This window comes from Mustela putorius, unplaced genomic scaffold (assembly GCF_011764305.1).
Source record: "Mustela putorius furo isolate JIRA1106 unplaced genomic scaffold, ASM1176430v1.1 tig00000151_pilon_pilon_pilon, whole genome shotgun sequence".
Taxonomy (NCBI): Eukaryota; Metazoa; Chordata; class Mammalia; order Carnivora; family Mustelidae; genus Mustela; species Mustela putorius.
The window spans coordinates 2682119-2700931 of record NW_025421296.1 but is presented as its reverse complement, the minus strand read 5'-3'; the positions used below and the strand labels follow the sequence as shown (position 1 = coordinate 2700931).

At 41.0% G+C, this 18813-nt stretch overlaps 1 protein-coding gene across 2 annotated transcripts in view; it reads right to left on the bottom strand.

The window, feature by feature from the left end:
- ARMC1 (armadillo repeat containing 1) overlaps window positions 1-18560 on the bottom strand; it is a 35867-nt gene extending 17307 nt beyond the window's left edge. Inside the window, exons 1-3 of one of the 2 annotated variants that reach the window (XM_045075736.1) lie at window positions 18343-18560; window positions 10635-10935; window positions 5497-5588 (exon numbers count right to left, since the gene is read on the bottom strand). In XM_045075736.1, the coding sequence (XP_044931671.1) occupies window positions 5497-5588; window positions 10635-10817 (275 nt within the window). In that variant the 5' untranslated portion in view covers window positions 10818-10935; window positions 18343-18560. The remainder of the gene's footprint in view (window positions 1-5496; window positions 5589-10634; window positions 10936-18342) is intronic. The other variant, XM_045075737.1, reaches the window with a different exon arrangement.
- Window positions 18561-18813: the final 253 nt, after the last annotated feature.

Here is an 18813-nt window from a genome sequence, read left to right as displayed (position 1 = left end):
GTCATGATCTCAGGGTCCTGGGATCAAGTTCCGCATCAGGCTCTCTGCTCGAGGGGAGCCTACTTCCTCTCTCTCTGCTTGCCTCTCTGCCTACTTGTGATCTCTCTGTCAAATAAATAAATAAAATCTTTAAAAAAAAATAAATTAAAAAATAAAACCAAAAGAAAAATCCAAGACCATCTACATATTTAGAAGCTACCTTAGTCCTAAAAAAAAAAATTACTATTGGGGAGCCTGGGTGGCTCAGTTGGCTAAGTGTCTTCATTCGGCTCAGGTCATGAGTCCTGGGATTGAGTCCTGCATCTGGTTCCCTGCTCAGAGAGCAGTCTGCTTCTCCTTCTGGCCCTCAGCAGCTAGTGCTCTCTCTCTCTCAAATAAATAAAATATTCAAAAAAATAAAAATAAATTACTGTTCAAATACTATCATTTAAAACATTTAAAAAATCTAGACTTTTCTGGTCTATTTGGCCATAAATGCAAGAGAGACTGCATAATCAAACAAGTATTAATTGCCCTAGTTTTCTTAAGCAAGTGCAAATTGAAAGAGCTGATTAATAATGCCCCGGATTTAGCTCAGCCTTTAAAATCTGACATCAGAAGGGCGCCTGGGTGGCTCAGTGGGTTAAGGCATCTGCCTTCAGCTCAGGTCATGATCTCAGTGTCCTGGGATCAAGTCCCTCATCAGGCTCCCTGCTCAGCGGGGAGCCTGATTCTTCCCAAGCCTCTGCCCTTCCCCCTGCTTGTGCTCTAATAAATAAATAAAATTTTTTAAAAAGTCTACTATTCTATAGATGTCTCTCTCACTTACATATATATACACTCACACATACACATGTATACTACAACCTTAGCCAACCAAACTAAAAAATTGATTTACAGGTTTAATCTACAGGATCTCTAAAACTTGCTCTAAATCTTTGAAGTTCAAATTTAAAGTATATTTTAAAATAGCAACAGCAGGGGTGCCTGGGTGGCTCAGTGGGTTAAAGCCTCTGCCTTCGGCTCAGGTCATGATCCCAGGGTCCTGGGATCGAGCTCCGCATCGGGCTCTTTGCTCAGCAGGGAGCCTGCTTCCTCTCCTCTCTCTCTCTGCCTGCCTCTCTGCCTACTTGTAATCTTTGTCTGTCAAAATAAAATCTTTAAAAAAAAAATAGCAACAGTAAATTTTTCATCTAATTTCTTACACTTAAATAATCTGTACAAAATATTTTCAACTTCAGCATCTATGTGTTAAAAGAATAAACAATCTTAAGTTCATCATATGAATAAAATAGCCCTATAGAAGCATCCATGCTTAAACCTTTCACTGTTTCCAACAGAGCGAATATGCCAGTTAAAAACAGTATTAAAGCATACTACACAACATTAAAGCATACTAGAAACAAGAATAATGGAGCCTTATATTTTATAGGTTATAAAATATACAAAGCATTTCTACATATATTATCCCATTTGGTCCTCAATCACTTTGAAGCTGTCACTGTAGGCTTTAGTAAGGAAACTGAGGGCAAAGAGAGTCTTTGTCGCAAGTAAGAGCTAGAATTCAAATTTTTACTAGTGAAACTGACCTCAAAGGGAGACCTCATAGGGAATAATTAACACAACTGATGGCAGTTAACATTTTCTGTTGTTTATTCCTAACTGATCACTCAATTAAAAACAAGAAAAAAGGGGCACCTGCGTGGCTCAGTGGGTTAAAGCCTCTGCCTTGGCTCAGATCATGGTCCTAGGGTCCTGGGATCGAGCCCCACATCGGGCCCTCTGCTCAGCAGGGAGCCTGATTCCTCATATCTCTCTCTCTCTCTGCCTGCCTCTCTGCCTGCCTGTGATCTCTGTCTGTCAAATAAATAAATAAAATCTTTAAAAAACAGGGACGCCTGGGTAGCTCAGTTGGTTAAGCAGCTGCCTTCGGCTCAGGTCATGATCCCAGCGTCCTGGGATCAAGTCCCACATCGGGCTCCTTGCTCGGCAGGGAGCCTGCTTCTCCCTCTGCCTGCCATTCTTTTTTTTTTTTTTTAAGATTTTATTTATTTATTTGAGAGACAGTGAGAGAGAGCATGAGCGAGGAGAAGGTCAGAGAGAGAAGCAGACTCCCCATGGAGCTGGGAGCCCGATGCGGGACTCGATCCTGGGACTTCCCCGGATCATGACCTGAGCCGAAGGCAGTCGTCAAACCAACTGAGCCACCCAGGTGTCCCTCTGCTTGCCATTCTGTCTGCCTGCGCTCGCTCTCTCTCCCTCTCTCTCTCTCTCTGATAAATAAATAAAATCTTTAAAAAACAAAAAAACAAGAAAAAATCTTCAGTCTCTATCTTATCATTATCAAGGATCAAGGCACCACAGAACTATCTTACCAGGCAGCTAACCCCGTAGCAAATATTTTAGAGATTCCAAAAAAAATAAGATTAACAAAATAAAATTCATTCAGAAGCCAAGAAAACTAAGAAAAAACACACACTGCCTTGGAAGTCAGTTTAGATGATTCTTCACTGATACAATATAACCATTTGTGTTTGGGAAGTACAGAACTTTTGGGAGCACTCAAGCCAAAGAAATTGCAAGTTTTCTTTCCTGTGGTCATTTACAGCAGCTATTTATTGTTCTTGACCCTTTCATGCCCTGGAATGCTGTGGGGGTTACCATGCTGAATTTATGCAAAAGCTAAAAGCACTGGATGTGCCAAAAGAAGCAATTTCTTATTAGGTTTTCCAACAGGACCCTTACAACTAATGAGTTCTTTCGAGGTGGGGAGAAGGGTTATAAATCAGGACTTCACATCCTACCCTTGCAGCTCAGAGGAACTAGTTGTGGCTGAGGCTGATGCAGGGAGCTGCAGACAGCTGGACTTCCTAATATCCATCAGATCTTGCAAAAAACTGAAGGTGAATGCAGAGGACTCTGAGATGCCACCCAAGAGCCTTTTAAAATAAATACAAGTTTTGGGGGCCTGGGTGATTCATTCAGTTCAGCGTCTGCCTTCGGCTCAGATCATGATCCTGGGATCCAGGGCCACATTATGCATCCTGCTCATTGGGAAGTCTGTTTCTCCCACTGTCTCTGCCCCTCCCCCTTGCTCCTGTGCATGCATTCTCTAATACATACATAGATAAATCTTAAGAATATATATATATATAAGTTTTTACAATGCTCCTTAAGGAGTCACTACAGAAGTAGGATGCCTGGGTGGCTCAGTGAACTAAGTGACTGCCTAGGATTCAGGTCAGGATCGAAGGGTCCTGGAATGGAGTCCTGTCAGGCTCCTTGCTCAGTAGGGAGCCTGCTTCTCCCACTATCTGCTCTTCCCCTTGCTGTGTTCTGACAAACGAATAAAAATCTTAGAACAGAAAAGAAAAAGAGAAAAAGAAGACCCAGTTGGGCAGGGGGATGGAGGCATATGCAAGGGTACAACTTCTATGTTGTTATAAATTACCTCATCTGTATATCATGTACTGGGACACCTCTCTGTACTACCTGTGCCTGCATTGATTAGATGGCAAGATAGAGAATGCCAATATAAGACAGGTATGTTGACAATTACTCAAATTATTTTAAATCAAATAAATTAGGGGCACCTGGGTAGCTCAGTTGGTTAAGAGCCTGCCTTCAGCTCAGGTCCCGGGATCCAGTCCCTGCTCAGTGGGGAGTCTGCTTCTCCCTCTCTCTCTGCCCCTCCACCTGCTTGTGCTCTCACAACTCTCTCTCTCAAAATAAACAAAGTAACCATAAATTAACTAATTAATTAAATGGTTACTCATTACAGTTTTAAAACAGTCAAGTCTAGTAGAAGATCAAAATACACAGTAAACTAAGATTAAGCCTCAAGAAGCATAGCTTTTTTGCTTCCAGACACAGTAGAAATATTGGAACACTTAATCTTCAATTTCTAGCCTTCTAACAGGAAATCAGCAAACACTAAGAAAGGAACAAAACCAGGGATTCCCAGGGGCAAGAGAACTCAAGAACTACAGATAAGTAACTTGGACCATATGTTCCTTTTTTCTTACCTAGAAAACTGTCCTCTGTCAAAGCTACCTCAAAAGTTGTAACAAAATGAGACAATGGATATGAAAATCTTAGTAAGATGAAAGGTACAATTAAAAACCACACATTTGGGGCGCCTGGGTGGCTCAGTGGGTTAAAGACTCTGCCTTCGGCTTAAGTCATATTCCCAGCGTCCTTGGATCAAGCCCCACATCGGGCTCTATGCTCAACGGGGAGCCTGCTTCCTCCTCTCTCTTTCTGCCTGCCTCTCAGCCTACTTGTGATCTCTGTCAGATAAATAAATAAAATCTTAAAAAAAAAAAAAAAAAAAACACCCATTTGCTAAAATTCAAATTAAATGGCTCTTAAGTCTCTGAGAAATATCTTGATAATGCTCAGGAAAATCTTATCAAAAGCCTTTTTTTGCCATGATATTTAATAAAGGGTCTTTTCAATAAGATAGGAATGAAGTGGGGCACCTGGGTGGCTCAGTGGGTTAAAGCCTCTGCCTTTGGTTCAGGTCATGATCTCAGGGTCCTGAGATCGAGCCCCGCATCGGGCTCTCTGCTGAGCAGGGAGCCTGCTTCCCCCTTCTCTCTCTGCCTGCCTCTCTGCCTACTTGTGATCTGTCTGTCAAATAAATAAATAAAATCTTTAAAAAAAAAAAAAGATAGGAATGAAGTAGCAAAAGAACTTTGTAGGGTACTATAATATTACTTTTTTTTTTTTTTTTTTTTTTTTTAAAGATTTTAGCTATTTGACACAGAGAGAGAGAACACAAGCAGAGGGAGCAGCAGAGGGAGAGGGAGAAGCATGCTCTCCACTGAGCAGGGAGCCTGAAGTGGGACTGGATCCCAGTACCCTGGGATCATGACCTGAGTCAAAGGCAGACACTTAACCGACTAAGCCACCCAGGCATGCCCAGTACTACATACTGTCAAATGTGATTAGTAACTTGTGTTACTTTGCTAGCAAATCAATTTACATATACCTCACAGAACTTCATACAAGGTAGGATTTTCTCTTTTTAAAGATATGATTCGGGGCACCTGGGTGGCTCAGTGGGTTAAAGCCTCTGCCCTCGGCTCAGGTCATGATCCCAGGGTCCTGGGACCGAGCCCCACATCTGGCTCTCTGCTCAGTGGGGAGCCTGCTTCCTCCTCTCTCTTTCTGCCTGCCTCTCTGCCTACTTGTGATCTCTGTCAAATAAATAAATAAAATCTTTATAAATAAATAAATATAAAAATAAAAAAATTAAAAAATAAAGATATGACAAGTACCATATTTATCAATATTTTAAATAAAATTTGAGCATTTTCCTAAGTACTATTAATATCAGTGTTTAAGAATAATCAAGAACACTGACTCAGAACATTTCTGGACATACAAACCACAAAAGCATGCCTTCATATCAGAATAAAAATTTCAGTAAAATGATACACTGACAATCAGCATCCATTTAACAGGAAGATCCATTTTTCTACTGCCTTAGGAGACACCCTTTATTGTACTTACTTCTGTATAACATTTTGCAGACTTAACATCATCCCCAGTTCTCCTTTCATCTTTTCTCTGTTAGCTCGGCATTCTGCCAAGTACCGAAGAGCCTACAGCAAAAACAGTGACAGGTTAATTCACAGCTCCAGACTATTCAAAACTAAACCAGTTACTAACCTACTGCAAGAGGAAAAAAGAGTGCAAAATAGGTTTTTGTTTTTAGAATCAATTGGTTTTGAAGTGTTTAGAAACTCTTCTTTAAATGTGATAATCTCTCTCTTACAAATAAATAAATAAAATCTTTAAAAAAAAAAAAAAAATAAAAAAATAAATGTGATAATCAGAGAAGTCCCCTAGGGGAGAAATGATCCTTTGAGCTGAAGCAGCTGAATCTGCTCTTTGAAATGATGGCTCCTAACTTATCTGCAAGGTCAAAATTAGGTTGTTCTGGCTTCCTTTTCGCCACTTCATCTTGACAGAGATATAAGGAACCACATTCTATTTATTAATTTCAGGGAGTAGTCCCAATAGCCACCATTTCCCTAGATGCTTTTTACATATTAATTAAAAGAAACTGCTGAGAGAGGCAAAACATACAACCACCTTTACAGAATGAACTGTTTCTAGTTTTACAATTCACCTTTAAAATGTCTTTTTTTTACTGAAAAGCAAAAGATAAACTCACACAAATTTCTATTTTGGGAGCTTAATTTCTGCGGTGCTTTTTTCTTAAAATGTAAAGTACACTTTTCAAAATTTATTTTTTACTGACGTGTAATCAAAAATGTAAAGTACATTTTGCAAGTACTTCTTTCACGTTCTGATTCTTTAGGGATTCCATTCCTAATCACTCATCATTTACCGAAGACTTTGGCACCTGCTTCTCAGGGATAGGTCTGTGAACTATACCACCCAAAACTTTGCCGTCTCAGCCTACTGACCTTCATTCACATTTTCTCTTGGTCCTCTACGCTACATTTCCCAATGAAAATGGTACCACCTACCAAATTACAAGTTCAAAGACCCCTCTCTGTCTATAATCTCCCATAATTTCTGCAACTTCTCCTAACTTTGATTTTCATTTCAGTCCATAAAGGATTAACTGCTGTGGGAACTGCCTCCCTCCACAAAAAACTAACAAACAGGACAATATATCTTAAACATACTGAACAAGAGGCAGCATACGACTGTGATATCTGAGAGAAGTGACGAGGAAGGCCTCGTAACCGCCCCCACCTAACTGCTCTGGAGGCAGTTTTCAGACTAGCACAGGGAGCGGGAACCCAAAAGGAACCCAGTGGTCTTGCTGAGTTACAGATGCAGAGAAGAGAGGTAGGGAGGTTAGGGTGGTACAGTGTAATAAAAATAAATATTTGGTGTTTGCCCATTTCCTGGTGCAGAGCTCCTAAAGCCCTTGCAATTTTCAGAGGGAGAGCAGTTTCTTTTGTTACTCATAAGGCAGCCTTTTTGATCACGCCAGGGTTTATTTAAAAGAAGTGAGCTGGGCTGAGGCTCCAAGATAGCCTCAGAATGTGGCTGGTCACTAGAAAGACCAAGAGATTACAGGGTGGGAAATTTCAGCCCCACCCATTGGCTGGAGGTGGGGAGGTGCTGGAGATTAAGCTCTATAAAACTCTTGAACAAGGAGATTCAGAGTTTCCAGAGTGGGGAATACATCCACCTGCCAGGAGTGTGGCACACCTCAACTCCACAGGGACAGATGGTACTGCACTCAGGACCCCTCCAGACCTTGCCCTATAAACCTATTCATTTGTACCCTTTATAATAAACTAGTACATGTAAGTAAAGTAGCTTCCTGAGATCTGGTGCCATTCTAGTAAATTATCAAACTTGAGGAGGGAGCCACTGGAACACCCAATTTATAGCTGCTCAGTCAGAAATTCGGTGACCTGATACTTGCACCTGGCCTTTGAAGTGCACACAGTCTTGTGGGAGTAAGCCTTAAATTTGGGGGGTTTGACACTTAACACCAGGTGGGCAGACTAAACTGAAGTCAATTGCTGGACACCCAGCTGGTGTCCAACAGACTCTGAGCATTGGCTGATGTCAGAAAACACCCCAGGTGGCTAGAATTTGCAGAGCAGAATAAAAGAGAGGAAGGATCTGACCGGGGGAGGGGGGAAATCAACAGAAACAGACCAAGATGTGACAGAGATGAAATTAGAAAATAAGGGCATTTAAAACAGCTTTTATAAATATGCTCCATATGTTCAAGGATGAGTAGGAAAACATGAGCATGGTGAGGAAAGAAATGGAAGATATTAAAAAGCTCCAAATGTAACTTCTCGTGGACAAAAACAAAATATCTGAAATGAAAACAACACTGGATGGGTTAAGAACAGATTAGACAACACAGAAAAAAAGATCAGTGAACTTAAAATGTAGCAACAGAAACTATCCAAGATGAAGATCAGAGAGGGGTGGAAGACTTAAAGAAAAAAAAAATTAGAGCAGCACAATGACCTATAGGACAACTTGAAGTATTTAACATACATGAAACTGGAATACTGGAAGGAGTGAGGAGAAAAAAAAAACCTGAAAAAATAGTGGATGACAACTTCCCCAAATTAATGAAAACTATAAAAACACACATCCAAGCAGCTCAACAAATCCCAAGAGAAGTACAACAAAAATAAGACAAAAAGAAAACCATCCATCCAAAGCACATCATAATCATTGCTGGAAAACAGTGATAAAATAAAAAATTAAAAAAAAAAAACACAGAAAAAGGATTTATGTAGAGAGGAACAAAGGTAAGAATTAGAGCAGTCTCGGTAGAAATAATATGAAACCAAAGAAAGGAGTACAGCTTATAAGGTAAGAGTGACGAGAAAACGGAATAATAAAAACACCACACATGCTCTTCAAACTCAGTGGGACCTTGAACCCACTATTCCTCTCCTTTCTCTCTAGCTCTGTCCCTCCATGACTTGACCTCCCTTCCAGCTCAGCCTGGCATCTACAGGCTATCATTTCAAATACTTTTGTCAAAATCCTGAATTCCTCTGTCTACCCCTAGACAACTTACCTGACCAAGAATCAACTCTGACCAAATCCAACTATTTGGCTCTCAGGACCTATATGGGCCTCAAGGGAGGTGAAAAAGGAGGTTTGTAAGCCTAAAGTATTTTATCAATTCAGTGTTACCGAGCTAATCCGGCCTTCAAAACTACTGTAACAATCTCACCATTCTCCTCAGTTAGCAACCTGTCCCATTTTCTGTAACAACTCTCAGAGCCTCCTCAAACAACTTCTACTCCAGCAGCCCCTAACCTTCTGAATTTAAATAGAGCCAAGTCAAGGACGCCTGAGTGGCTCTGTCAGTTAAGCCTCTGCCTTTGTTAGATCAGGTGATGAAACAGGGTCGGGGGATCAAGTCCCACCTCAGGCTCCCTGCTCAGCAGGGAACATGCTTCTCCCTCTGCCTGCTCCCCCGCTTGTGCTTGTGCTCTGACAATTAGATAAATAGATCCAAGTCTAGTCCACCCCAAAAGCCCACCTTACCTTCAGGCCCAAGTCCCTATCTAGAGCCCAACACTCTTCATAAACTGATACCCTGCACAAGTAATAATGACTCTTTAATACCTACTATCCAATCCATTTTCATTTCAAAATCTCTAAAAAGATACGTTTATGTTTGATTTGTTCAAATTAGGAACCAAATCAGGTCCACACATTACCCTTGGCTGATTAAGTCTCCCAAGGCACTTTTTAAAATCTTCAACAGTTACCACTATTCTTCTCCTCCACCCCAACTGTCTTTCTTTTTAATGTCATTTTCTGTTCACAGAACCAGATTATTTGTCCTAGTGTAATTATCACATTCTGTTGCCTGACTGCTTTAAATTGTTCTTTCACTTTCCTCTAGTTCCCACATTTCTCATAACATGGTAGTTCCCTCTACATTATTAGCTATGATCCTGTAGGTTTTTCTCTTTTCCTCTCCTTTCCTTATCTTTCCATCCCATCTTCTATGAAAACAAGTGCTTAGTCCATCTACTGACAGGTGGATAAAGAGAATGTGGGAGGTGCCTGGGTGGCTCAGTGGGTTAAGGCTTCTGCTTCCGTTCAGGTCATGATCTCAGGGTCCTGGGATTGAGTCCATGGGCCTCTGCTCAGTGGGGAGCCTCCCCGACCCCTGCCTGCCTCTCTGCCTACTTGTTCTCTCTCTCTCTCTCTCTGTCAAATAAATAAATAAATAATCTCTTTAAAAAAAGAGAGAGAGAGAGAATGTAGCATTTCCCTTTTTATTTGGCCATAAAAAGGAATGCAGTACTAGACATGTGACAATATAGATGAATCTTGAAAACATCATGCTCAGTGAAAGCAGCCAGTCACAAAAACCACGAATTACATGATTCTATTTATGTAAAAAAATACATAGGCTTTTTTTTTTTTCCCCCCAAATAGGCAAATACAGAGATATAAAGAGGTTATTTAGGGAAGGGGTGCTGGGAAGGAACAGGTAGAGGAGTTTCTTTCTAAGGTGATGAAAATGTTCTAGTATTGATTATGCTGATGGCTCTGTAACTCTGAATACACTAAAAACCAATGAATGACACACTTTAAATAAGTGACTTGTATGTGATTCAGACCTTAACAAAAGTATTATAAAATAAAAACAGGGTGCCTAGGTGGCTCAGTGGGTTAAGCCGCTGCCTTTGGGTCAGGTCATGATCTCAGGGTCCTGGGATTGAGTCCTGCATCAGGCTCTCTGCTCAGTGGGGAGCCTTCTTCCTCCTCTCTCTGTCTGCCTCTCTGCCTACTTGTGATCTCTCTCTGTCAAATAAATAAATAAATAAAATCTTTAAAAAAATAAAATAAAATAAAATAAAAAATAAAAACAAAACAAGTATCTTTTTAATATGTCTATCCATACTGAAATGATACAATCGTCAAGCTTTCTTAGTAAGTGAATAAAGGAAGTCACAGAACATTCCATGCATGAGTACGCTACCAGTTATGTCAAAGGACCGTACACGCAGACACACACGAGTCTGCACATGTAGAAATACAGACTTACTACTATTTACTCTATAGTCACTTTTAATTTTTTATGTCATCTAACACTTTTTCAAATTCTTCTAAATTGCAGAATTGTCACGCTGAGATTAAAATTACTAAAGGCAACTTACGAGCAAAGCTGAGTGGACAACTGGGGGGTTGGGATGATCCATAAACAAAATAAGGCCAGGGAGACATCCCTGGTCTTGGACAATGGCTCTTCTATTTAATGGATCTGCTGCTAGATCCCGGAGCTGGTTAACTACCGAGAGAGCATCAGGTTCTTCATTCATCGTGGAGGAGGACGAATTCATCTTCTATGCCATACACATGAACAAAATCTTCTTAAATTCTGTAGAAATGGTTTGCAAGATTAGTTCTAGGCTGCCGAGGTGCGTTCTGGCATTTGTCAAACAATCAGGATTACGACACCTTTAGAAAGAACAGATGACTCTAAATCACACAGAAACTCGAGACTTGGCAATTCCACAGTTTAAGTAAAATGAACATAAGAAGCTGAGTAAAAAAAAAACACACCAAAAACCAAGTTATTTATGCCCACATTTAAAGAACATATGTCACCTTCAATATTCCAATAAATTCTATTTTAGCAATACATATTTTAACACTAAAGTCACAATAAACAGGATCTTTACAGTTAAAGCTCATAACCTGCACTATACTTCTCAAATTATACCACTGCCAGTGCTTTTTTCCCTCTAGAACAGTTCTGGAGCCTAACACAAGTGCCTCAGGGAATGTGGCTAGCTGAAAGCTTTTTTTCTTATTCATCTACGAACAAAACCCAGCATACTGGGTTTACAAAAGATAAAAACCCCTAGGAAAAAGGAGGGAGTCAAAAAAGGCTGTGAAGAAAAAACAAGCCAAGAAGGGTATTTCACCCTGTGTCAGGCCCCAGGAGTTAGGGAGATCACAGTGAACATGAACTGAATCTAAACACACCTGGCCATCTCTTGAGTGTGCCATATTCAGAAGAATGGAACACAATTTGAGGTAATTCATTTGGCAGATAAGGAAACAGTCACAGAGAAGTTAAATAATTTGCCCCATGTAACGAAAGCTAGTGAGTATAAAAGCGCACTAAAATCTTATCTCCTGGGGCTCCTGGGTGGCTCAGTAGGTTAAGCCTCTGCCTCTGGTCACGATCTCAGGGTCCTGGGATTGAGCCCCACATCACAGAGTTCTCTGCTCAGTGGGGAGCCTGCTTCCCCGACTCTCTCTCTGTCTGCCTCTCTGTCAAATAAATAAATGAAATCTTTTAAATAAATAAAAGAAAATTTTATCTCCTAAACAACAGTCTTTCCACTTTCCATAGCCTTTTAAAATTTTTATTTAAATTTAATTTTATTTAAATTTAATTAACTAACATATAATATACTATTGGTTTGAGAGGCAAAGGTCAGTGATTCATCTTATACGAAGGTCTTATACAATACCTAGTGCTCCTTATATCACGTGCCCTCTTCCATGTCCAGCACCCAGTTACCCCATCCTTTTACCCCTCTACTCACCAGCAACCCTGCTTGTTTCTTCCATAGTCTTTTTCTTTTCTTTCCATACTTTTTTTTTTTTTTTTAAGATTCATTCATTTGAAAGAGAATGAGAGAGAGTTCACGCGCATGCATGGGGGTAGGAGTAGAGGGAGAAGGAGAAAATCTCCAGCAGCCTCCATCCTGAGCACTGAATGAGATGTGGGGTTTGATCCCAGGACTCTGAGCCAAAATCAAGGGTCAGTTGCTTAACTCACTAAGCCACCCAGGCACACCTCTATGCAGTCCTTTTAAATTTGCGTACCTTTTCCCCATAAAAGCAAACCTGGATATTTTAGAAAACATGCTAAACATTCAAAAGCCAAAGAAACAAAATATCAAGGAATAATCTTCGTATGTGCAGAAAGTCAAAAATAATGACTTCCATTCACCAACTTACACTGCACATTCCTTATTAGTAAGAATATAAAGGTGTAAATACTTTCCATGAATAAATAAGTATGTATGGTTAGTGTCAACTTCAAAAACAATGCCAATTAGCAAAGGCAAGGGATGGACACAATTTTTCTGTAACTCCAGAAAGACTACTAAAGGCTATTTTGGGGAGAAAAGGTAGTAATGCAGAACTGGCCTTACCAGGTATTGGAGGAGAGGGGGCCTGCACAATAGAAAGATACTTCTTCCAGGAAAGTTACTTACACATTCAATATAAGAAAGCAGACTCTCAGTGAGTCAGACCAAGGCTCCACTGCTTGGTAAATATGACTTCAGGCAAATCCCTTACTCTTTGTCTCAGTTTCTTCATCTGTAACTTAGGGCTAATTATAGCAGCTATCAAAAGTGTATTGTCATCAAAAGAAATGAAATCTTGCCATTTGCGACAACATGGATGGAACTAGAGCGTATCATGCTTAGTGAAATAAGTCAAGCGGAGAAAGACAACTATCATATGATCTCCCTGATATGAGGAAGTGGTGATGCAACATGGGGGCTTAAGTGGGTAGGAGAAGAAGAAATGAAACAAGATGGGATTGGGAGGGAGACAAACCATAAGTGACTCTTAATTTCACAAAACAAACTGAGGGTTGCTGGGGGGAGGGGGGTTGGGAGAAGGGGGGGTGGGGTTATGGACATTGGGGAGGGTATGTGCTTTGGTGAGTGCTGCGAAGTGTGTAAACCTGGTGATTCACAGACCTGTACCCCTGGGGATAAAAATATATTATATGTTTATAAAAAATAAAATTTTTTTTAAAAAGTGTATTGTCTAGGGGCGCCTGGGTGGTTCAGTGGATTAAAGCCTCTGCCTTGGGTTCAGGTCATGATCCCAGGGTTCTGGGGTGCATCCAGCTCTCTGCTCAGCAGGGAGCCTGCTTCCTCCTCTCTCTGCCTGCCTCTCTGCCTACTTGGGATCTCGGTCTGTCCAAAAAATAAATAAAATCTTTTTTTTTTTTTAAGTGTATTGTCTAAATAAAAAAGAAATACATGGAAAGGACTGGTGCTTAGCATATTGTTAATGCTCAATAAATAGTGTTCAGTTACATGGAACCAAAAATAGTAAGATTATGGGGCGCCTGGGTGGCTCAGTGGGTTAAGCCTCTGCCTTCGGCTCAGGTTGTGATCCCTGGGTCCTGGGATCGAGCACCGCATCGAGCCCTGCATCGGGCTCTCTGCTCAGCAGGGAGCTTGCTTCCCCCTCTCTCTCTGCCTGCCTCTCTGCCTATTTGTGATCTCTCTGTTAAACAAATAAATAAATCTTTTTAAAAAAATAGTAAGATCACTCAATAAATGGTATTGGAATGACTTCTAAGCAATTTAAAACCAATGCTAAGCAAGTTTAATTCATATAATATGGCAAAAAGAAATCCTATTCAAGATAAAATACATTAGTTTTTTTAGGTATGCAAGCAAATGCAAAATAAAGGACTCAGAAAACAGGCCTTTAACAAGATAGTATTTGGCAGGTTATTTTCAAAAAATGAAAATATTATATTGTGGCCATTTAAAAAAATTTAGAGGGGTACCTGGGTGGCTCAGTGGGTTAAAGCCTCTGCCATCGGCTAGGGTCATGATCCTAGGGTCATGGGATTGAGCCTCCATCAGGCTCTCTACTCAGTGGGGAACCTGCTTCCTCTACTCTCTCTGTCTGCCTCTCTGCCTACTTGTGATCTCTGCCAAATAAATTTAAAAAATCTTTAAAAATTTAGAAAAAAAGCAACAAACTGAACGCACAGAGATAAGACTAACGGGTCTGGGAGCATGCTGCCTCTTAGGTGCCTCTATTTTCAACATCCTCAATATCCCTGTTTACAAACCACCTTATCCATGAGCTTTATAAAGTGCTGTCAACAGCACCAATCTTATCCAAACTGGAACCTGAAGAACCAATTACTGGCTCAAAGGCCCAAGAGCCAAGTTATATTTAAGAACCAAATACACTGGAAGGGGTCCTTTTGCATTCACCTCTGGCTGTGTAACCGGAGAGCTCCAATCTTAGCTAAGGAGTTCTTAGATATATTTAATCATTTAGTTTAAATGATGCTGAAAACTTTATGGCCTTTCTTGGTCCTTTGAGATGAAGAAAAGCCAAAACATTTAAAACTTTCAGTTTTCAAAGCCCATGGAGACGGGGAGGACTCAAATAAGACCTTCCAAGGAAAAAGTCAGGAATATCACAAGGCATCAAAAATCCTAACACAACAGAGGCAGATGCTGGGGTCAAGCACTGCATTTCCTGTGGCATGAATGCAAGAAAGGTAGAAAGAAGCTATGATTTCTCCCCTAAATTACATGAGTTTTTAGGTAAAACTTTAAGAGATTTCCTCAGTGTTAAGAGTTCATTTTTCTTTCCGTATGTGATACTCTTGCCAAAATCAAGTTTTTTCTGAGAATTGTCTAAATCCTGTTAAATGATCAGTACTTCTGTGGGTTGAGGAATTCACATAGACGTTTTTATAAGATAGCTATGGAACAGTTGAGAAAATGCAAACAGGTAAGCAAAAGTTGGAACTTTATCTCCAATTCATGTATTAGATACATTTAGTCTTTGTGTTAATTGTATCATTTTCACACACTCAAATTGTTTGATAAAAATGTTAGCCTTCCTGGGGCGCCTGGGTGGCTCAGTGGGTTAAGCCGCTGCCTTCGGCTCAGGTCATGATCTCAGGGTCCTGGGATCAAGTCCCGCATCGGGCTCTCTGCTCGGCGGGGAGCCTGCTTCCCTCTCTCTCTCTTTGCCTGCCTCTCCATCTACTTGTGATTTCTCTCTGTCAAATAAATAAATAAATAATCTTAAAAAAAAAAAAAAATGTTAGCCTTCCTAGGTTGGAAAAAATGTTTTTTAAATGATACATTTTGGTATTCATTCTATGTTACCCTCTCTTATTCTCAAATTGGCAAATCTCAAAATATATTTTTTAAAGATTTTATTTATTTATTTGACAGAGAAAGAAGCAGGTGGAGCAGCAGGCAGAGGGAGTGGGAGAAGCTTCGGGGCTCCATCCCAAGACCCCTGGGATCATGACCTGAGCAGAAGGCAAACACTTAACCAAAGGAGCCACCCAGGCATCCCTCAAAACAATTTTCAAATAACATTTTAAATACATTTATCTGAGTAATTTTGTAGCAACCAATGAACCAAAACTTAAGTTAAAAACAAAAACAAAAACAGCGCTCTTCTTCTAATAAGGAGTAGTAAAATAGGTTCAAAAGAAAATAAGCTTGCAGGGTGCCTACATGGTCAGTGGGTTAAGCATCTGCCTTCAGCTCAGGTCATGATCCCAGTGTCCCAGGACAGGGCCCCATACTGGGAGTCTGCTCCTCTGTGTGCTCCTCTACTGTTCTCCCTGTCTCTCTCAAATAAATAAATAAATAAAATATTTCAAAAAAAAAAAAAAAGAAAGAAAGAAATTAAGAAAAAAAGAAAAGAAGCTTGCTTTATAGTTTCACTCTTCATTTAAAATACTAATGCCGGGACGCCTGGGTGGCTCAGTTGGTTGAGCAGCTGCCTTCGGCTCAGGTCATGATCCCAGCGTCCTGGGATGGAGTCCCACATCGGGCTCCTTGCTCAGCGGGGAGCCTGCTTCTCCCTCTGCCTGCCATTCTGTCTGCCTGTGCTCGCTCTCTCCCCTTCTCTCTCTCTGATAAATAAAATCTTTAAAAAAATAAATAAATAGGGGCGCCTGGGTGGCTCAGTGGGTTAAGCCGCTGCCTTCGGCTCGGGTCATGATCTCAGGATCCTGGGATCGAGTCCCGCGTCGGGCTCTCTGCTCAGCGGGGAGCCTGCTTCCTCCTCTCTCTCTGCCTGCCTCTCTGCCTGCTTGTGATCTCTGTCTGTCAAATAAATAAATAAATAAATAAAAATAAATAAATAAATAAATAAAATACTAATGCCAAGAAATGTGGACCTGGACAGCCTGCATCAGCATAAGCTGGGATTATTAAAATGCAGATCCAAGGCCTCTACCCACACCTCACTAGGAATCCTTGGAGGTAGGGCCCAACACATGATTTTAATAAGCACCCAGGTGATTCCTGGTGCAAATAAGAGCAATTAAAACTTAACGGTGGTTGGGCGCCTGGGTGGCTCAGTGGGTTAAGCCGCTGCCTTCGGCTCAGGTCATGATCTCAGAGTCCTGGGATCGAGTCCCACATCGGGCTCTCTGCTCAGCGGAGCGCCTGCTTCCCTCTCTCTCTGCCTGCCTCTCCATCTACTTGTGATTTCTCTCTGTCAAATAAATAAATAAAATCTTAAAAAAAAAAAAAAAACTTAACGGTGGTTAATAACTGCATGTCCTTTTAATATGGCTGGGAACATCTGAATAAAACCCTGAACATTTAAATTCTACAAAATACTTTAATTATCATGCAACATGACAATAAGTAAATTTGGGACCATGTTTTGGTTTCATTACCAGATAACCAAATAAATAAACTAAAATAAACCCCCACTAGTAGTAGCAAACCCCCAGCAGTAGCAAATTTAATGACTCCTTCCAAAGAAAATGGAAGCTTTTCATCAAAAGAAGAAAATTGTGGGGGGAAATTATGGCGGAGAACCATGTAGATTTTGTAAGTAAACAGAAGGTTCCTGAAATTTTGTTAGCAGTATTATTTAATTATCTCTCTTATCTCAATCATTTTTTTTTACCAATACCTGATGACTTACAAGTTAGCTTTTAATAACTTTTTAAATATTCTTTTCTGTTTTAAGATTTTTGGCTGCTAAGCTAAAGTTGCCAATACAGACATAACGAAAAATCAAAGCCTCAATAGCAAATGAGGAAAACGTGAAAAAACCTTTCTGTTTTATTTTCTCTTTTTGTTTAGCTCAATTTGGACAAAGAGATCATAAGACAATACATGCTACCCAAACTTTTAGGAGTACTCTGATTATCTAAGGGATCTATTCAAAAGCAGATCTGATTCAGCAGATGGAGTGAGGCTTGAGATTCTGCATTTCCAAAAAAATCCCCAGGTGAGGCCTATCCTGCTGGATGGAACTGGGAATTTAGGTGATACATATGAGACTATAATTATAATTTCCAATTCTTCAGCCAAAACCTACCATTCGGTTCAAAGAATGATTCAGATCTCTTATAACTAAGAGCTGCAGAGAGTACACACCCACAACCTAAATCCATATTCAGTTAAGCAAGTTTTTAAAAAATAACCTAAGCATTGAGTTCAGATCTGGCTTTACTTTACTAGCAACTAACTGTAACTCTTGGAGAAGTTGAGCCTCAGTTTCCTCTCAATAATCCCCAACGACTGTCAGGATCAAGAAAATAACTTGAGGCGAGCACCAGCAGTTACCAAACAAGAACTATATACTTGATCCTGTGGTACTTCTATTCCACCAGGTGTTGGGATATATTCTGCACCTCCCTCACACATCAGTGCACTATCACGAAAGGAGTTGCTAACTGCACGAAGGCCTCCAAGAAGTTATTTAAAATACAAGAATGTGAAAGCTGATCTCTTTCGAATAGACACAAACACAATGTCCTTCCACTCCTAGCAGACATGCAGGTGCACAAAACATTTACCAAAGAACAAGCTGGAGAGATGAAGTGAGATGAGAGCCATTAACCCCAGGGTTCGAAAAAATCGGAGTGCCGGGGATGGAGAGGAAATGAACAAAGCTAACATTTTTACAGGACATATCGGGACAAGGCGCTTTAAAGCGCTTAGTGGGACGCACTGCTGGGTCTCGGGAAGGCCGGAGGAGAGCGCCTCGGCTCAGACCGACTCGCAGATTTGATGCAGGGGCCGCTCTCCGCGGCCTTCCTGGCTCCACCGCTTTCTCTGCCTCCCCTAGACCCTTACATACCGCGCCAGAGATTCAGGAGTCCAGAGCCTGCCGCACCATCAGGGCCACACCGACGAATGAGGCAGAGGGACCCAGAAGCCGCCGAGAGGGTCCCTCCGTCGGCAGACGCGGCCTCAGCGATAGCAAACGACCAGGTTAACTCGAAGAGCCAAAGAGCGAGGACGCTGGCGGGGAAAGGCTGGACGGACTCTCCCCCATGACCCTGCAACATCTGTCAGTTCTGGCCTCTCATTGGCTGATAGCATTCCAACGCGAGGCTAAGACGCCCAGTACGTGAAGGCCTTCTTAAACTAAAGCGTTCATTGGTGATCTAGGGGAAATGCACTAAGGGTTGAACGGAAGGGTCCAATGAGAGCACAGGGACACCGGACTTGGGCCCAACGAGTGTCCGTCCGCTAAGCACTGAGCGAAGAAACTTGCGTCCGGGCGGAGAAACCGTTTTAGTTTCCCGACTACAATTCCCAGCATCCC